The following is a 17,341-nucleotide window of genomic DNA, read 5'->3' on the forward strand; positions in this document are numbered from 1 at the left end:
TAACTGGTGATGGATAAGAACCTGAGAAACTGGTAAAGCTACCAAGATTGACACTGGAAAGGGACAATTCAATCAATGAAGGATAAATTTGGGGAGTGTATCTGGAAAGCTTAGAGTGGCAAAGGAGACTTGGAGGAAAGCTGCCATGTAAGTGTGTGTGTGTGTGTGTGTGTGTGTATGTGTGTGTGTTTGTGTGTGTGTGTGTTTGCTGAGAGTTATGGATACAATACCTATAATACTTGCTTCCTGTCATGTATTCCATTCCAACTGCTCCTTTTCCCAACCCACTGGTTTTCCTTGAGAAGCTGCAGTAAAAATTTATATTACTTCAACTTACTTTTGGATTATTGTCTGGTATTTATAAAAATGCAACCCTGTCTGTCTTCAGTCAGATCTCATAAGAAAACAGACTAGGCAGGATACATGTTAGTTCGAGGGAGATCCAGGAGAAATGCCGTCACAGAAAGTGAGAAACGCTAGATGATGGAGACCAGAGGCAAACAGTGCTGTAACCTGCTATTGCAGAGGACAATCACACGCTCGCTGAGAAGTGTTTACTTTCATCAAATAGAACAGTGCCAGACCACCACACTTCCCACTGGGGAGACCAACATTTTAATAGTTTAAGGCTAGAGACTTTAGCTCTGTATATGAGGGATTTCTTTACTTTGGGAATGAGTCTCTGTTTATAACAAGAATTCTGTGGTGCAAATATGAGATGATTTATTGTCTTTATAACCAATCTGGCTGTAACACTTTCTAATAATGTTGGGGATGTAGTTTCTTTAATTCTATAGCCTCTTCCATTTGAGAAAGCAAGTTACAAGAGGAAAATAGTCTGATCTTGAAAAGTCTTGATCATGATAAAACTGTGACATTTTAAAGAAGAAGAATAAAATGAGAAATTTTAATTTCATGTTTTAGAGAGCATAAGAATGTATTATCCTTATGGGTGAATGATGACTAAATAAAAGCAAGGTTATAAATTTCAGTGAGAAGCAATTTTTAAAGGTCTATTTTAAAACAATATATTATTCCTCTGAACACACATATTTACTCTTGGGAGTTAAATTGCATTGGAAAGACAAAATATGACTCTATCCACCTAAGTGTTAAAGTAATTGATATCTGATCCAGAAAACTTTTCTATTAAACATTACTAACCACAAATCCATTACTGAATATTTATTTATTTAGCAAATAAATCTTGATATTTTCATCAAGAGGAGACAGGATATGCTTATTGTATTACTTTATTATTATTAAAATACAACCATGCAAGAATAAGTACTATACAGAATTGCATTATTTCATTGGAATATATGAATAAAAATCTCAAGCAAAATCTTTATAAATGAAAACATAATAATTCTGGGGCTGGTGACTTATTATTTGTTTTATATACCCTGACTACTCTGCATGAATCAAACTAGATTTTTCCTTAAATAAGAAAAATGGATAGTTACATCGCTAAAAAATTCAGTAATTTTTTTTCTCCATGAAACATAATACAATACAGCTCTATTATAATATGGATTTAAGATTTTGGTGGTTCTTACCACATCCTCAAAATAGCAAAGGATGAACAATAAGTTCCTGAGGATGGATAAGCCTGGTTGTCCCACAAGGCAGATTTGAATTTTAACCCTCTCCCATCAGTCTTACAGAAGTATTAAGGTCAGTATAGTCCTAGTACTACTGAGGGTGAAGTGGGTTTTTCTCATAATACATCACTAATTTAGTTAGTATATTCAATTTAAAAAATGACAAATAATTAGGGCCCGGTGCATTTTGAAACAAATGTCTTTTTCTTGTTTTTTCCCCTTTGAATTTGCTTTTCATGTGGAAATCCCTGACAAGGGTGACTCTGAATTGGGGCTGGCTAGAGAGAAAATAGTGCCTCGGTGATCTCTATCGTGAATATTCTTCCTGCTCATCACCACCACTTCTGCCAGTTATTGCTGGGCTCAAAGCACTGTCACATGACCAAGGAGTAATGGATTTAATACTATGTAGGCTTGATGAAGGTGACCTGGAGTTGGGCAGAGTTTCTGAGTTGGAGGTTTGTCTGCCAGCCCCTGGTGGGAGAATTAAATGTGTTAGTCTCCAAGTTTTAATGATAATAACTGTTTATCCAGGAAAACTTTGATAGGTAGACTCTTCATCCAAGATCTTCAAGATACAGATATTATGACTTTCATCTGTTGACTGTTTATTTAGAGGATCTCTATAATTTAGAAATTCTCACTACGACTTCAATTTCTCTTGCTGCAATGAAAACTACCTGTTTTCTACGTGTCACGGGGCATCGGTGACTCTCCTGGAATGTTATCTTTCTGGGTGAGTATAAATGCAAAATGCATGTGGATGAGAGCATCCACCTGTAGTTGTCTATAGAAGGATGAGTGAATGTGAAGTAGAAGAGAATGGGCACAAACTCTGAGTGTTTCTGAGGATGGAGTTGGTTGCATATGGAGAAGTGTTTGTTCACTCATTGAGTTCACATGAATTCATTGTGTACGTTGTAGATGGAATGTAAGTGCCTACCTGTTATGATGTAAGGCAGATGTTAGAGTAAATCTACCTGATTTAACAAAGAACCCCTACATGTCAGTGATCTAAAGCAAGAAAATTTTGTTGTTTGCTCATGTGGGTATTTAATGGGGGACCTTCCACATGGCCATTCAGGGACCCAAGCTTCTTTTGTGTCGTGACTTCTTTAGTTCCATGGCAGTGGCTAGGGAAAGAGAGTTCTGGTAGGGTTTTATGGGCCAGGCCTGGAGGTAGCATACATTATTTCTGTCCACATTCCATTGGCCATTATTCAGTCACAGGCCTTACCTAACTATAAGAGAAGCTGGAAATATAGTCTAGTTACAAGCATGAAGGGAAAAAGATAGTTTGGTAAACAACTAGCCAGTCTTTGCCACTTTTGGTGGCAAGGACTTCTACTTCCAAACTGTTCCCTCATTTGCTTTCTCTTCCATCATTCTTTTAATTTGAGTCAGCCTTCCATTCCACAATTAGAGAGTAGGGTTTTAATTAAAAACATTCTCCAGAAGAGAGGGAAAATGTAGTCAAATATTCAGCCAGAAGTATAAATTACAAAGTCAGATTCTTTCTTAGGAACAGGTATATTCTGTCACCACCTAGAATAGCATCTAGAATATACTCGTGTGTGCTCAATAAATGTTTATTGAATATATGAATAGATGAACAAACTACCCATTGTCATTGTAGAGCCTCTTCGTGTCCTGAGGATCTTGGGATTCTGTTACGTGAAGAAAGGTAGAAGAGAAATGGTAGAACAACACAGCAAGTTGGAGAGAGGGCTAAAACTACTTCCAGTCTCTAATGGAGTAGAGAGGATTTCTCTAAGTAAGACTTGGAAGGTGACTGGGTTCACAAGCCAGCGTTCTGGCAAGGAGTGGCTCTAGGCTGGGCAAACTTGTGTGGTAGGGGTGGTTGGGATACATATAAAGAAGCATCTACATTAAGAAGCAGCATGGGCAACTCATATATGTAGGTGTCCTTGAGTCACCTAATATGTCACATAAATGAGCCCATCGTTGGCTCTGCTCAAGCCAAACTGAGCTGATCTCAAGTTGCACTAGCCATGCAATCAGAAGTATCAGCCTGCACCAGACTTTAAAAGAGGACTCTCTCCTCTTGTACCAGTGACCCCTTCGGACACTGGGTACAGTTGAGCTCTGTGAAAGTTGAAAGCAGACCAGAGGATGAAGAAAATCTCATGGAAAGAAAGGGGAAGGAAACTAGTGAATTTGATTAGACAGTTACTGAAGAAAGGCTAAATTTTAGATATGATTGGATAGGACTGAGTCCCCCGAGATGAGATAGAATATATTTTGGCTCTGGGAAGACCAAAGATGAATATGTGTAGGTAAAAAAAAAAAGTCTCATGTTTCAAACATCTGTCATGGCTGTTGCATGACTATTTGTTAAAATAACTGAGTAAATTTTTGTCAGGACAGAAGCTTTTTCATTTCTATCTACAAAGTAGATAGAAGGAGAATCCTGGTTTGGGGCCAGTAAGTACCAACAAAACAAAGTAGCTACTCTTCTAGGCCCTAGCTCTCTTTGTGTGACTCATTTCCAGCTGTTACCTTTGGCTCCTGATGCCTGCCCTAATTGCCACCCTGCACCCCCTGTGAAGGATACCCAGATGCCAAAGATAACATTTCACCTTTTTCCTTCTTTGCTTTGTGCCCTCACTCACCTTGGAATTACCTGGGGGGAAAAAGCCATACCACTAAGACTGTGCACGTACAGTTAGTAACAGTGGTTTCACCATCATTCCAGCAATGGCTTTGGGGAGGACCATTTCATCATTTGCAAAAGAGACAAGTAATGTCATCAATGCAATAGCTTAGTCCAAAGTACAGGTTCTACAGAGCAAAGAATCTAACTGGTTCCAAAGAAATTTAAAATTCTATGCTGCCTTCTTTGCCTCCCCTTCTCCTTCCGGAAGCAGGGTCTTTCCTCTCTAGATTCTCATATAGTACTGTCATACTCCGACAATTAGTAATTATAAAATAATAGAAACTATCATTAGTAACTTATAATTATCTTCTCTACCAAAGTATAAGATCCTTTAGCATGAGCTGTCTTGCCAACAGATCATAATTCATCTAGATAACAGGTTTGATAGAGTTACATGAGACATGAATCTGGCTCATTAATGTTATTATTGTTTTTAAACTATCAGTGGCAACAGTGCTTCCTAAGTATTAATTAATCTTCATGACTTCTCTATAAAGTAGGTTAAATATAACTAAACTCATTCTATCGGTAGAGAGGATTAGCAAACTGGTGATCTCCTTAATGAGTCTCTCTTCATTACGAATAGATCTGAGACTAGAAATGGAAATAGCTGAATTTGATTCATTTTTTATGACACTAGATAGACATGACTTTTGTGTGCTATTGATGCTCCCCTCCAAAACACTTAAGATATCCATAAAAAAAAAAATAAATGCTTTATAACAATTGGCAACTATGTGAGTTCTGAATCATTTGCATCTGTTTCCTTACAAAATGTTCAAACTAGGTAAATAACCATCAATGGTCATTATAGCGTGCATTATATTTTCTTCTCTTCCCTTTCTCTGCCTTCAAATTCTCATTGTTTCTTAGGGATTCATTATTTAATCATCACTAGGTAGATTTATTTACTGTCTTTCTTCTGAAGAGCTTGAGGCATTGTAGGAAAAAAAAAAGACTCCATAGGACCTAAATTTAATGCTTTCATTACATCTCTGTTCCTATCAGATGGAAACTGTAACTCAATGGCAAGGATGTGGGTTCAAATCCAAGGCCTGCTGCCACTCATTTGCTATGCATCTTTGGAAAAGCTATTTGTTTCCTCTGATAGCTGTTTTCTTGTTTCTAAATGAGAATCATCTTACTCACTTCATAAGTTATGGGAGTAGCAAGAGATAACAGATGTAGAATGCTGGGCACATTAACAGTGATCACTAATGGAGTACATTATTTCTGATATAAATCAGTAACTTGGCCTCAAAGCCCTGAAAAAAGGAATGAAGGGGCCTTAAGAGGAAGATGCGATATTAGTTATGTGCCTTTAGAAATTTTACTTAACATGGGAGTCATTGCTAAGTGGCTATTAATTTAGCACAAGAAAATCACTGTCTTAATTCAGAATAACACTTGCCACATACTAGAGAGTAAAAAGGATTTTTGAATGAATGAATAAAAGCAAGTGGCTTCCAAAGACAAAAAGAGGAAAAATACCAGTGTGTGTCCTCTGTGTACACTTGGCTATCTACATCTCATATGAATACCAATGATCCAAGAACATAAAGAAAGAGGGAGGTTTGAGCTGTGCGATAGATGGAGGAAGGAAAGTAGAAATACCAGGCACTGAAGAAAAAAAAAAAATCCATCTCAGGAAAATACTATAATCATCTAGTTTTCTGATGATGGATATAGGGAAAGTTGTTATTTTACCACAATATTATTCCTTCAGTTTTTAAAAATCTTACAGTTCCTAGCTTTTACCCCTCCTCTTAAATATAGAAATATGATGGCACAAGAATATTGTGTTAGGCCTATAGGTCTAGACTTACTTAAAACCTTAAAATAACTTCCCATTTCAACTCCTCAGATGAAAACAATATACCCCTAAAACCGGAACAATAAACAGATAAAGCAGAAATGGCTTTGTATTTGTTTTAATGGAAATAAAGTATCAGCCGATAACTTGAAGACATTGAATCTTACCTGTGTAGATATATTCCACATAAGCAGGATGAGTTTTTGTGAACACCTCTTTTACTTTTTCTACTTTATCAGCTCTGATTTTTGTTGCAAATGGTGTGTACATAACCGAGAAAGATTCCACTCTGGTGATGGCTTCTTCAATCATGGCCTGAGAGGAAACAAACAACACGTGGCATCAATAACAACATATGATTTTTTAAGAATATAAAATAATATAATTACCTTTATGGATGATTTAAATATCTATATACTGTACTGCAAAGATAACATTTTGGTCTTGAATATTCATTAGAATGAAATTTTAATTAGTTCTGGAAATATTATTTCCTATTAAGAAAACCAATTAAATGAAGAAAGTCTATAAACAGACACCTCTACACTGAGCTTGCTTTAAGATAAAAATAAAAGTTCTATTTTCTCATGTGTCATTTTTTACTTGATTTTAAAAATCAAATTCTTAAGTCTAACATAATTATCTTACAGACATTGATGAGCAATTTATACTTTAAAAAACTAATCGAGATAGCTAGATCAAAGCATTTTCTATAAATAACATGACAAACCACACAAACTAGGTTTTTTTCTTCTTCCAATACCTGGGAAAGCCTTTCGGAACAAGAAAAGCCTTTCTCAACTTCCGCCTAGCAAAGCTTCCCTTCTCTCTAGATCACAAGAGCTGTTTGAGATGGATTTGGCTATTTAAGAATTTCTTTAAATTTTCTTTGCTCATATACTATTCTTGATAAAGCCTGGCATCACCCCGAACTTCCTGTTTTAAGTAGGTCGTTTAGTATTTGAAACAGACCAAAAAGAAAGTTATGTGAAGTTTTAAAAGGAATTTATTCCTTTCCTACAACTTTTTCTTCTAATGAAGCTTGAACATTGAATTAAAAGTAGAAGTATCTATAGTTATCTTATTTTTCTGAACATAGCATAAAAGCATATTATAAAAATCTACATTTATTTATAGGAATAAATTTTTTTCCTGACAACTAAGAGTGCCAGCAACCAATAAGGAAAACTAATAGATCTGAACTTTCCAACAACAACAAAACAATTAAACAAACAGCAACTTATATCATTATGGCATAGTATTTTGTACACACGTTTCTGATTAATATTACAAGTAAGAAGAAGTAGATTTTAAACTGAGACGCCTAATTTAACTTGTTCATTGCCTACTCCACACATTTGTGACTTCTAATGGCCTCTATGATCATCTAGATTGCAGGTACAAGAGCAGCTTTGAAAGAATTTTCAGGATGCAAAGGATCCTCCTTTCTCTGAGACTTGAATTAGAAAATTATGTATATTTTCCAATTTACATTTTAAATTCCTTGTGGGGTAAATGTCTGAAAAGCTGAATGAAAGAACTTACACTGCCCACAGCACTGTCCTTTCCAAGTTTGAGGAACTGGAAGGGAAACAAAGAATACGATTGTGATGCCAACCCCAGAGCCAGCACTCAGATGGAGGTAGCGATGGGTTTTGAGTGTGCACCAGGGTTTGGATGCTAAAGCCTGGATGCCAACTTTGGAAGTCTAGCAAGGGTAATACAGGCAGCAGGTTTAGAATTCAGAGATGTGGATTACGAGCTCAGACAAGGTATTTAGGCACCAAATTCTGGTCCTGCAGCAAAAATAAAGATCATTTATATTAAGTGCGAGAATAATTTCTCCAGCTTGGTGCTTACATATGTTCACTGTTGGAACCAATCTTGGGATGGCCTGTCCAGACCAAAAGAGTACGTAGTTGTACATAGATGCATGTGGAGTGATGTGCTGAAGAGGGAAGCTGTTCTAGGCCCCAGTGCTAGGGTCACTCTCTGACATTACAGCCTTTTGTGAACATATTTTACTTATTTATTTATTTATTTATGTATTATTTTAAAAGTAGAGTTCATTGGGGTGACAATTGTTAGTAAAATTACATAGGTTTCAGGTGTACAATTCTGTATTACCTCATCAATATATCCCATTGTGTGTTCACCACCCAGAGTCAGTTCTCTTTCCATCACCATATATTTGATCCCTTTTGCCCTCATCTCCATATTAGTTTTCTAGGGCTGCTATAACAAAGTATTGCACACTGGGTCACTTAAATAACAGAAATTTATATTCTCATAGTTCCAGAGGTTAGAAATCTGAGATCAAGGTGTTTGCAGGGTTGACTCTCACGTCTTTCTCCTTTGTACTCATTGGCTGTGTAGCCAGTTTATCCTCTTTGTGTGTCTGTGATCTCCTCTTGTAAAGACATCAGTCATATTGGATTAAAGTCCACTCAAAGACCTCCTTTTAAGTTACTTTTCCCTTTAAGGACCCTATTTGTAAATATAATCACAATCTTAGCACAGGGTTAGGACTTTAACATATGAATTTGGTGGTAACACATTTAGCCCATAAGAGTTCCTAACACCCAAATAGCTTTTCTGATAGTCTCTCTGAATATCTTGATAAATGATATTTTGCTTTTAATTTTGGATCAAAAAAATTTAGCGAAGGTATTTAATTCTCTAGTTGGCTTCCAGAAAGACACTAATAGTATCCCAGTAAGGCCAGGATAGAAGAGAACACTCTCTCTATCCATTTCTTTTCCAACTGCTGGCAGATCAAGTAACTTCTGCAGGATAGCTTTGCTAAGCCATCTCACAGCATGATCAGTAAGACTCGTGCCCAAGAGCCTACACCAGCTTTTCTGCAAGTGTCAGAAGTGAGGTTTTGTGTGGCAGCTTGATTTGCTCATTTAAGGCATTGTACTCTTGGTATGATGCTCAAGGCATTGCACTCAGGCTTTCCTAGGGCTGTCCACTCAAGAGGGTGTTTTCTGGAGCGCAACCTCTCACTCTCCCCACTCAGAGCCAACAGAAATGGGGTTCTCTTGTGGCTTCTGCCCTCCATCACGAAGATGGGTAAGGAAGTTGGTGAGTGAGCAGTGTGTGTACGTAAGAATAAGAACTGAATTCTCCATGGAGATACTTTCTCAAAGGAAATTATTATAGCCCCAAGAAGAAATAGAGAGGGTGCCAAAAAAAAACACCACATATTTTAAGAAAGGAAAACTATTAAAATTGTAATATTCAATATATACTGATAACAAAACATGAATACAAGTCACAAGAGGTCTCAAAGTGGCTACTGTCAGCATTCAGACACTTCTGATTACTGTGAACTACTGCTTGAGCAACATTGACCATTCTTGCAAACATTCCTCACTCCTCGGGGGAGAACCTCTGCGACTGAGATTCCCTCCCCATTTTTAATGGTTACATGCAGTGTGGGACCAATCCATTTCACATCACCTCCCATCCTACCAATCTTGAAGTGGCTTATTCTATATGTCCTTAGATGTATGGCTTCGGTTCAGCTAGACTTCAGCGCTTCTCAATGATGCTTGTTCTGTAGTTTAGTTGTAATTTTGATACAGTCATGAGAAGAGGTATGCACAGCATTTACCTACTCTGCCATCTTGACCGGATCCACATTTATCGAGTTTTAAAGCTTATAGTAACATTTACCAAGAGTGTATGGGGGCAGCTCATTTGCTATATAAACAGAAACTTAAAATAATTTCTCCTTGTACAAAAAGCCACTTGCTACCTCAGATATCAAGTTGCTCAGGATAATTGTATTATATAGTGAAAGACGATGGGAGAGACAGGGAGAGAGATAGTCCATCAAGAGTAAAGGAAAAGCAATCAAAGCAGAGGGAAAGATGACTAGCAAAAGAGAAACAAAATTTATCTCCCTCTTCCAAACCCAAGAAGGTTGGTTCTTCTTGGTAAAATTTTAAGAGTACTCACGGTGCCCAGAATAAATCCAGCAGAAACTATACATCTCAAACATTTTCAGCATGACAACATTACAAAGTTTTTTTCCTATAATTTTGCTGGAGGATTTGGAGAAATTGTAACCTTTTAACTATGTTTCCAGTGACGGTGGCTCACTAAGTAGAAATCCTGTCGCTTCTAATTAGAAAATGTGATCAAATTATTATAGATTGTTATCAAATTATTCCTTTAATGCTCCCAATATCAGGGTTGACCATAATTGCAGTCAATTGCTTTACATGCAAGATTAGATCTGGAAGGAACCTTGGGAATTTTCCAGCCCGATTCACTGAGTTGGAGATGACTTAAGTGACTTGGAGAGGATTAAGTGACTTTTCTCAGGATGAATAGCTTTTTAACTTTATAGAATTCAAAATTAGGGTCTCAAATATTATATTTTACTTGGTCTTTAGAAAATTATGGTTTTACCTCCTGGGTTAAAAACAGTCATAACAAAATATTTTATCTTCTAAAGTATTTAATTTACTTTAATTTTGCAGTATATTTGAATGCTGTAGAATTTTAGAACACATGTATGTGTATATAATATAGGCACATGGTTAGGCATTTTTCAGACTTCCTTGCAATTAAGTGTGGCCATGTGGCTGAGTGTGGGCCAATGGAATGTGGGCAGGAATGATACTCTTTCCAGGCCTAGCCCATAAACCCTACCTAGTATGATCCTGTATTTTCTTTCTGTATCAGCTGCCTGAAGAGGGAGGACTCAGAGTACAGGGAGAAAGCTGGACCTATGCCTTGGAAGTAGTATGGGTTCCCACGTTCCTGACTGGAGGAGAACCAATCAGGAACACACCCATTGGATTATACTGTGAGTGAGAAATCAACTTCTATTTTTAAGTTACTGAAATTTTGGAGTTGTTTGTCATAGCAGTCAATCTATCCTGATATACAAACAATGATAAAGAAAAATTGGAATCTCTTTCATAATTCTTTTTTCTATTAAGCCTCAAGCATTATAAAAAAGGTAAAGAAAAAAACATGGTATTTTAAGAGGTAAAATAACTTTTCACTTAGTAGTGTGATGAATGCTTTTATATATCTTACTTCCTTGAATCCTCATAAAGTCCATGTAAGAGGTATTACTAATGAATGAATATTATAATTGCATTGTTTTATTTTCAGAGTTAACATTATTAGAGTCAAAGGAAGCAGTGGTATACTTGCAAGATATAAATGACTGAGACGAGAAACTTTAGTCTCTAGTGGCTAATATGTCTGTTATTATATTAATAATGATAGAATTTTGAATGATGACTTGAATTTTCTAGAAAATAAATTTTGTGAGCAACATTTTTCAAATTAATCCCTTTAAATATATATAGGTTTAATTTGAACAATTTTAATTTTCTTTCTCTTTAGGAATTAACCTAAAGAGAAAATTTTCCTAAAGAGCAGACTATCCTACCTTGAAACTTCCTTTGGTTTGCTTATTTATTCTGTTCTTTAGATTCCATATATAAGTGAGATCATATGGTATTTGTCTTTCTGAGTCTGACTTATTTCACTTATCATAATATCCTCTAGGTCCATCCATGTTGTTGCAATGTTAAGATTTTCATTCTTTTTTATGGCAGAGTAATACTCCACAATTTCTGTATCCAACTGTTTATTGATGGGTATTTCAGTTGTTTCCATATCTTGACTATTGTAATGGTGCTGCAGTAAACATAGGGGTGCATATATTTTTTTTTTCAAATTCATGTTTTGGATTTATTTTGATAAATACCCAGGAGTGGAATTGCTGGGTCATAAAGTAGTTCTATTTTTAATTTTTTGAGGAACCTCCATGTTTTTCCCATAGTGGCTACACCAATCTGTAACCCTACCAGCAGTGCACAATATATATATCCATATATTATGTATGTGTGTGTGTACACTGCTATCCATTATCCAATCTGGTTAGCATAGGGTTAAGGTTTTATATGTGATGTTTCAATTAGCTGAATAACTTCAGAATTTAATGCCTAAAATTTACCCTGTATTAATTTGTAATCATTTATATTTTGTAGCAAAATTTTATTTCCATTTCCTTTTAGCACTAAGGAGATGAAAGGCATCTAAGTTATTTTAAAATCACTCAATTTTATAACCAAGGAAGCTGAGGGTGGTGAGTTTCGGTGACTCACCTGAGGTCACAAAATTAGACAGAAGCAAGACAAGAACCTAAGTCTCCTAAACCAACAGTTTCTCTTAACGCCGAGCAACTTTCCATCCTTCTAATTAGATTATAAATTCCTGGGAGCAAAAGGTCAAATATTACTTTCCTTTTTATTTTTCCATGACTGTCTTACTCCTGTCTGAACTATGACAAAGATTTGACTCTAATACTATCAGAGAAACAAATGAATTACATCAAACCTAAACTAGGTCAAGATCCTCTTCACACAATTAATCCTAACACAAAACAGAATATTCATCCTTCAGACCTGCTGGCCACAGTAAGACCATTTTGTCCACTGGCCGCTCATCAGATTTAGGATATGTTATCAATTAGCATGCCTGTCTCAAAGAGAAGCATTTATAAAACTTAAATGACAGTCTTCTTGATAGGGAAACTTAAATAGTGTGCTTGAGATTGTCTAGTTTATTAAAGGCCAAATACATATAATTTATAATTAGAATTTAAAGTACGTTCTTGTTCTAAAGCCGCTGACTAATTTTCTGCTTGCACATTGGAGAAACACCAGTTGATAGAAACTCAGAGTGATAAATGTGGGTTTCAGCAGCCTCCAGACTCTTTAGGATGCCAAAGAGCTTTTATTCTCGATGACTTAAAATGTGTCACCAAAAGGTATCACAGCAATAAATAGCGACATTACTATAATTATTTCATAAGCATAATTGCATATAACGAATGAGTTTTAGCCTCTGTGTTCAGTGGTAAATGTCAACAGAGTTTGGGACCCTTTTTTTGTCATGGTGCATTTCATCTCTATACTTCATTTAGTTTTACGAAAGTAGGTATTCCTTTCCCTAACTGTATGTTGTTTTCCGATTGTATTTCTTGACTGGTGATTTTCAGATTGGAGTATGGCTCACTGGTGCACACAACTGATTAATGGCAGGGTTGGGACAAGAACCTGTGGACCTGGTTCCCAGACTTGTACTGCTTTTTCCATCAAGCATCTGTTTTATCTCTTGAGCTACTATGCAAGGTGATTTTGACTGGAAAAGTCAAGGATGCACTTGAAAAAGTGTATATTGGAGAAGTAAAAAGATTTTAAGGTTGTTTAATTTAGAGACAAGACATAGGTTGCAAGGACTAACTTTCTGTCATCAGAAAGTAACCTGCCCTTATACTCTGCCTACGTAAACTTTGTTTAGTTCATTGATGAGTTTATACAACTCATTTATTAATTAAATGAGTGGTCACGGTGCATTGGCTAAGTGCTATAAATAAATTATTCTGTTTATTTGTTAAGACAACACTGGAAAACAGGCATTGGTATCCCATTTTACAGATGAGGAAAATTCAGTCTTTATATTATACAATATGCAGTAGTTTACATGTGATAGAGCTGGGATTCAAATCAGTTTCATGTCAGTCAGAGCCTGCTGTTCTGAGCTATTTATGCGGTGCAGGTGCATAAATGAGGTCTATACCCCTGTCCAGCACACTAAGATAGGATTCCCAATATAAGAAGGGCTCCTTTATAAAGCTTATTAAATACAGGGCAGAAATGAAATCCTTAGCAGAAAGGAAAAAGTTCTAAATGAGCCTTCCAATGAAGGAACTGTTCGTATTGGAAGCTCGTAGATCTGGGGCCCTGGTGGGGTACAGACCAAGGAAGGTTGATGGTCTAACTGGAGTCCAGTAAAAGGGACTACTATGTCATATAGAAAAGTGTCTCTACAGTGCTAGAGTCTAGTACTCAAAGTTTGTCTTTAGCATAGTCCTATCTCCCCATGATTTCTTTTTTTTCTGAAGTTTAAGCTTTGTTTGGCAACCAGACACCTCTTCTTTTTCTATCTTATTTCTCTTATTTGCTCATAATTAATGCCTTCCAGTCTGTGGTTCGCCCCAGAGGACTTTATATTTTAGAAGACAACAGATTGCAGTAGGATAATATTATGGGGCAGGTGTCCTCCTATGTGTGACTCCCCATCATTAAGGTGTCTCAGAACGGGGATAACCGCATCAGTGAGAAATGTGATGGACTTGCCAAAGTTTATATATACATACTCTGTGATGACAACAACGAACTACAACTTCAAGTGATGTTAAATGAAATGAAGGGCTATCTTCAAGAGACCTGCCACTGTACTTCCAAGTTATCTGTGTCCAGTCTCCAGTCTTATCTCTGATTTGTGTCTTACATGTGAATGTTAAAGCAGGCCAATCCCCACCTGATGGAGAATAAATAAAATGAAGACTTGCCCTGCTTATTATCATGTTTTTCATCTCTTTATGTTTGGCTTGACATAGTGATCCCGTGGTTTTCTTGAGGTTATTATCCCTCAGAGGTTGTTGGCTCCTGGTTGAGGCTGTAGTATATGAAATAGCACCTATGCTGTCTTGGATAAAAACAGATTAGCTTAACGTTACCTTATGATCCTGAGAAAAAGTAAATCATGCCACATGTTAAAGGTTGACATTTAAAATGCCAAGTTCTCATTATGTGGAAAAGCGGAGGTTATAACAAAGAAAATGATTTAAAAACCTACAGTACAGGTAGAATAGGTAGTCTTCAATAATTAGTGAGGAAAATACAATCATCTGACTTCAAGAAAAGAGGAGAATTTATTTTTAATTGGTGTACAACACCATCGAAAGAATGGCTGAATACAAATAAAAACAACAAAAGCTTTGAGTATTACCAATTATCTTATACCTGGGTGAACACAGCTTAAAAAATGTCATGATTTCATGGAATAGTTATTCCATATCTCCAACTGCTTAAAAAAAGTGACCTCAATTTCTCTGTAAGTTTGTAAATCAATAACCCATAAAAATCAATGGGAAATATAAAAGATAACCATAAAAACCTCTAAATTTGGTTTTAACAATTTTTGATTTTGATATGCAAACAAAAACAGAAGGAATCAACATGTTTACAAATATAAACTGGAAGGCAAAGCCTCTATGTAAACAAAAAAACATTATGGCAACTAGCAGAACAGCCACAGGACTCCTGGGAATCAAACAGCTAAAAGAAGGTCCAAATTGCCTTAAATCTCCGAAACCCATATCATTCTCAAATGAGGGAACATGAAAAGAAATTTAGAGGTTACTTTTATCTTCCTTAACAGAAACCCAAAAAGCTTTTCAGGAGGGGGTGGGAGAAGAAGCTGACTGTTTAAATGTGGGCTTCCTCCACCCCTACTGATATTACTGCAAAACCAAAGAGCACCGTTTAGAAAAAGATGTAAATTTTTCTCAGGAGTAGTTGAGGATTAATTTTCTTGCTTTGATATGATGCCACCATTTTCTAAGTAACTTGAATAATCAACTTGCTGATAGTGGGCTGAGGTACAAGTGAAGTATGCTGCCCCCTGCAGGGCATATTCTGAGGCCATGTCTCCAAATTCTTCTGAGATCTGGATGCCTGCCTTTTTTTTCCTTTTTCTTTTTTCTTTTTTTTAAGCAGGAGACAAAGCTGTCTATTTCTCAGTGACAATGGGGCTTCAAAGGCAGATGATCTGAGAAAATGTGGCACTCTGACTAAAATTCACATGGCGGTGAAGTAATTGGATGTTGGACTCATATTTGAAAGAAGGGCTTGGCTCTTTGCATGTACATGTGGGGTTGAAGAGGAGGGACATTGTGGGGAGAAGGAAGGGATGGGTCAGTTAAAAAGCAATCTCACCTGCTTGACAGTTTAGCAAAATCAATGTCACCAAACATATATATGTAATAGTATTGAAATGTACACATGAGTTTAATATGTTTATGGTTCAGATGCCTTCCTCCCTCCTTCCCTCCCTCTCTTCCTCCCTCCTCCCTTTTCTCCCTTTCTTTCTGCCTTCCTAATGCCTGGGGCACTCACAGAACGTCAACAGAAGAACTACACAAAACTATATAAACAGAAAATAATGTCACGGTCACTATCTCCTTCACGGGAACACTCAACCTTGGATCAAATACATGTCTCAATTACATTTTTCATTTAAAAGTGAACCTCCCCTACTGGCATAGTACCCCAAATAGCATCAAAGCAAAATGAAACACAGGCAGCATTTAACAACGCTGTAACCATGGAAACATATCATTAAAGAATATATAAACAGGAATGAATAATTAGATGAGAAATTCATTTCTACGTTTATCTTTACCCAAGACCTAGGAAAGGAAGTTCTCTTTTACCTCTCATCTTAATTTGGACACTTTCTCTCTAGCCTGTCTTTTAACTGAAAAAATATGAGAATTCGTAAAATGAGAATTTTAATATGCCTATCATAATGAACAAATCTCTTTGTAGGCAAGTGACTAAAAATCTTGCAATGCCCTGAATGTAGGAAATGTAACACTGAATGCAGGAAAGAATCCAGAACCAGTCATGGAATTTGTTTTGGGGATGTTAGGTGGGCAGGAAAACCTAATTTACAACATGGTGAGAAGGGGAGAGACATTATTATCCTTTACAAATAGGAAACACAGGTTGCCTCACTTACTGGAGGTATCTACATAATGAGAAGACTGAAGGGATAATCTGGGGCTGATGCATTATATCGGTTGCATTGTCAGGTAGCATCACCTGTGCAGGTCATCTGACACTCTGCCTTTGCATCTAGGGAAGCTCTAAAAAACTCTATGGTAAGCTAAGTTGATCATTAACTTAAAAAAAAATTGTAAATGGCCTTAGAGACCATCTAGCCCAGGATTGTGCATCAGAATCATCTAGTTGGGGGACAGTAGACAAATACAGTGCTCAGTCACCCAATGTTTTCCCAAGTGACTCTGACACAGTTGGTCACTAGACCAGTGTTTCAGAACCACTGACCTAGGCTAACTTCCTCATTATACCGAAGCAGAAACCAAAGTCTAGAGCAGTAGTGGTAGATTGAGTTGATGGTCTCAATTTCCCCCTCGCTATAGCAATAGCACACCTTTGTCATGGCTTTGCAGTGAGCAGATGAATTTTATCCCTTGCCCTTGGGCTTGGTCACATGGCTTGTTTTGGTGAATGGGATGTTAGCAAGCATGGTATGTGCAAAGGCTTGAAATGTGCTTATATGGTTTTGCATTCCCCCTTAGAATCCTGCATCTTGCCACAAGAAGAACAGACATCAGGT

The 17,341-nt window shown here is 36.7% G+C and overlaps 1 protein-coding gene across 1 annotated transcript in view; it reads right to left on the reverse strand.

Annotated features, from left to right (window-relative positions):
* Positions 1-17,341, reverse strand: part of SPATA16 (spermatogenesis associated 16) — a 209,288-nt gene that overhangs the window by 53,193 nt on the left and 138,754 nt on the right. The window contains exon 6 of the mRNA XM_019734941.2: positions 6,262-6,409. Within this exon, the coding sequence (XP_019590500.2) occupies positions 6,262-6,409 (148 nt within the window). The remainder of the gene's footprint in view (positions 1-6,261; positions 6,410-17,341) is intronic.

This window comes from Rhinolophus sinicus, linkage group LG01, assembly GCF_036562045.2.
Source record: "Rhinolophus sinicus isolate RSC01 linkage group LG01, ASM3656204v1, whole genome shotgun sequence".
Lineage (NCBI taxonomy): Eukaryota > Metazoa > Chordata > Mammalia > Chiroptera > Rhinolophidae > Rhinolophus > Rhinolophus sinicus.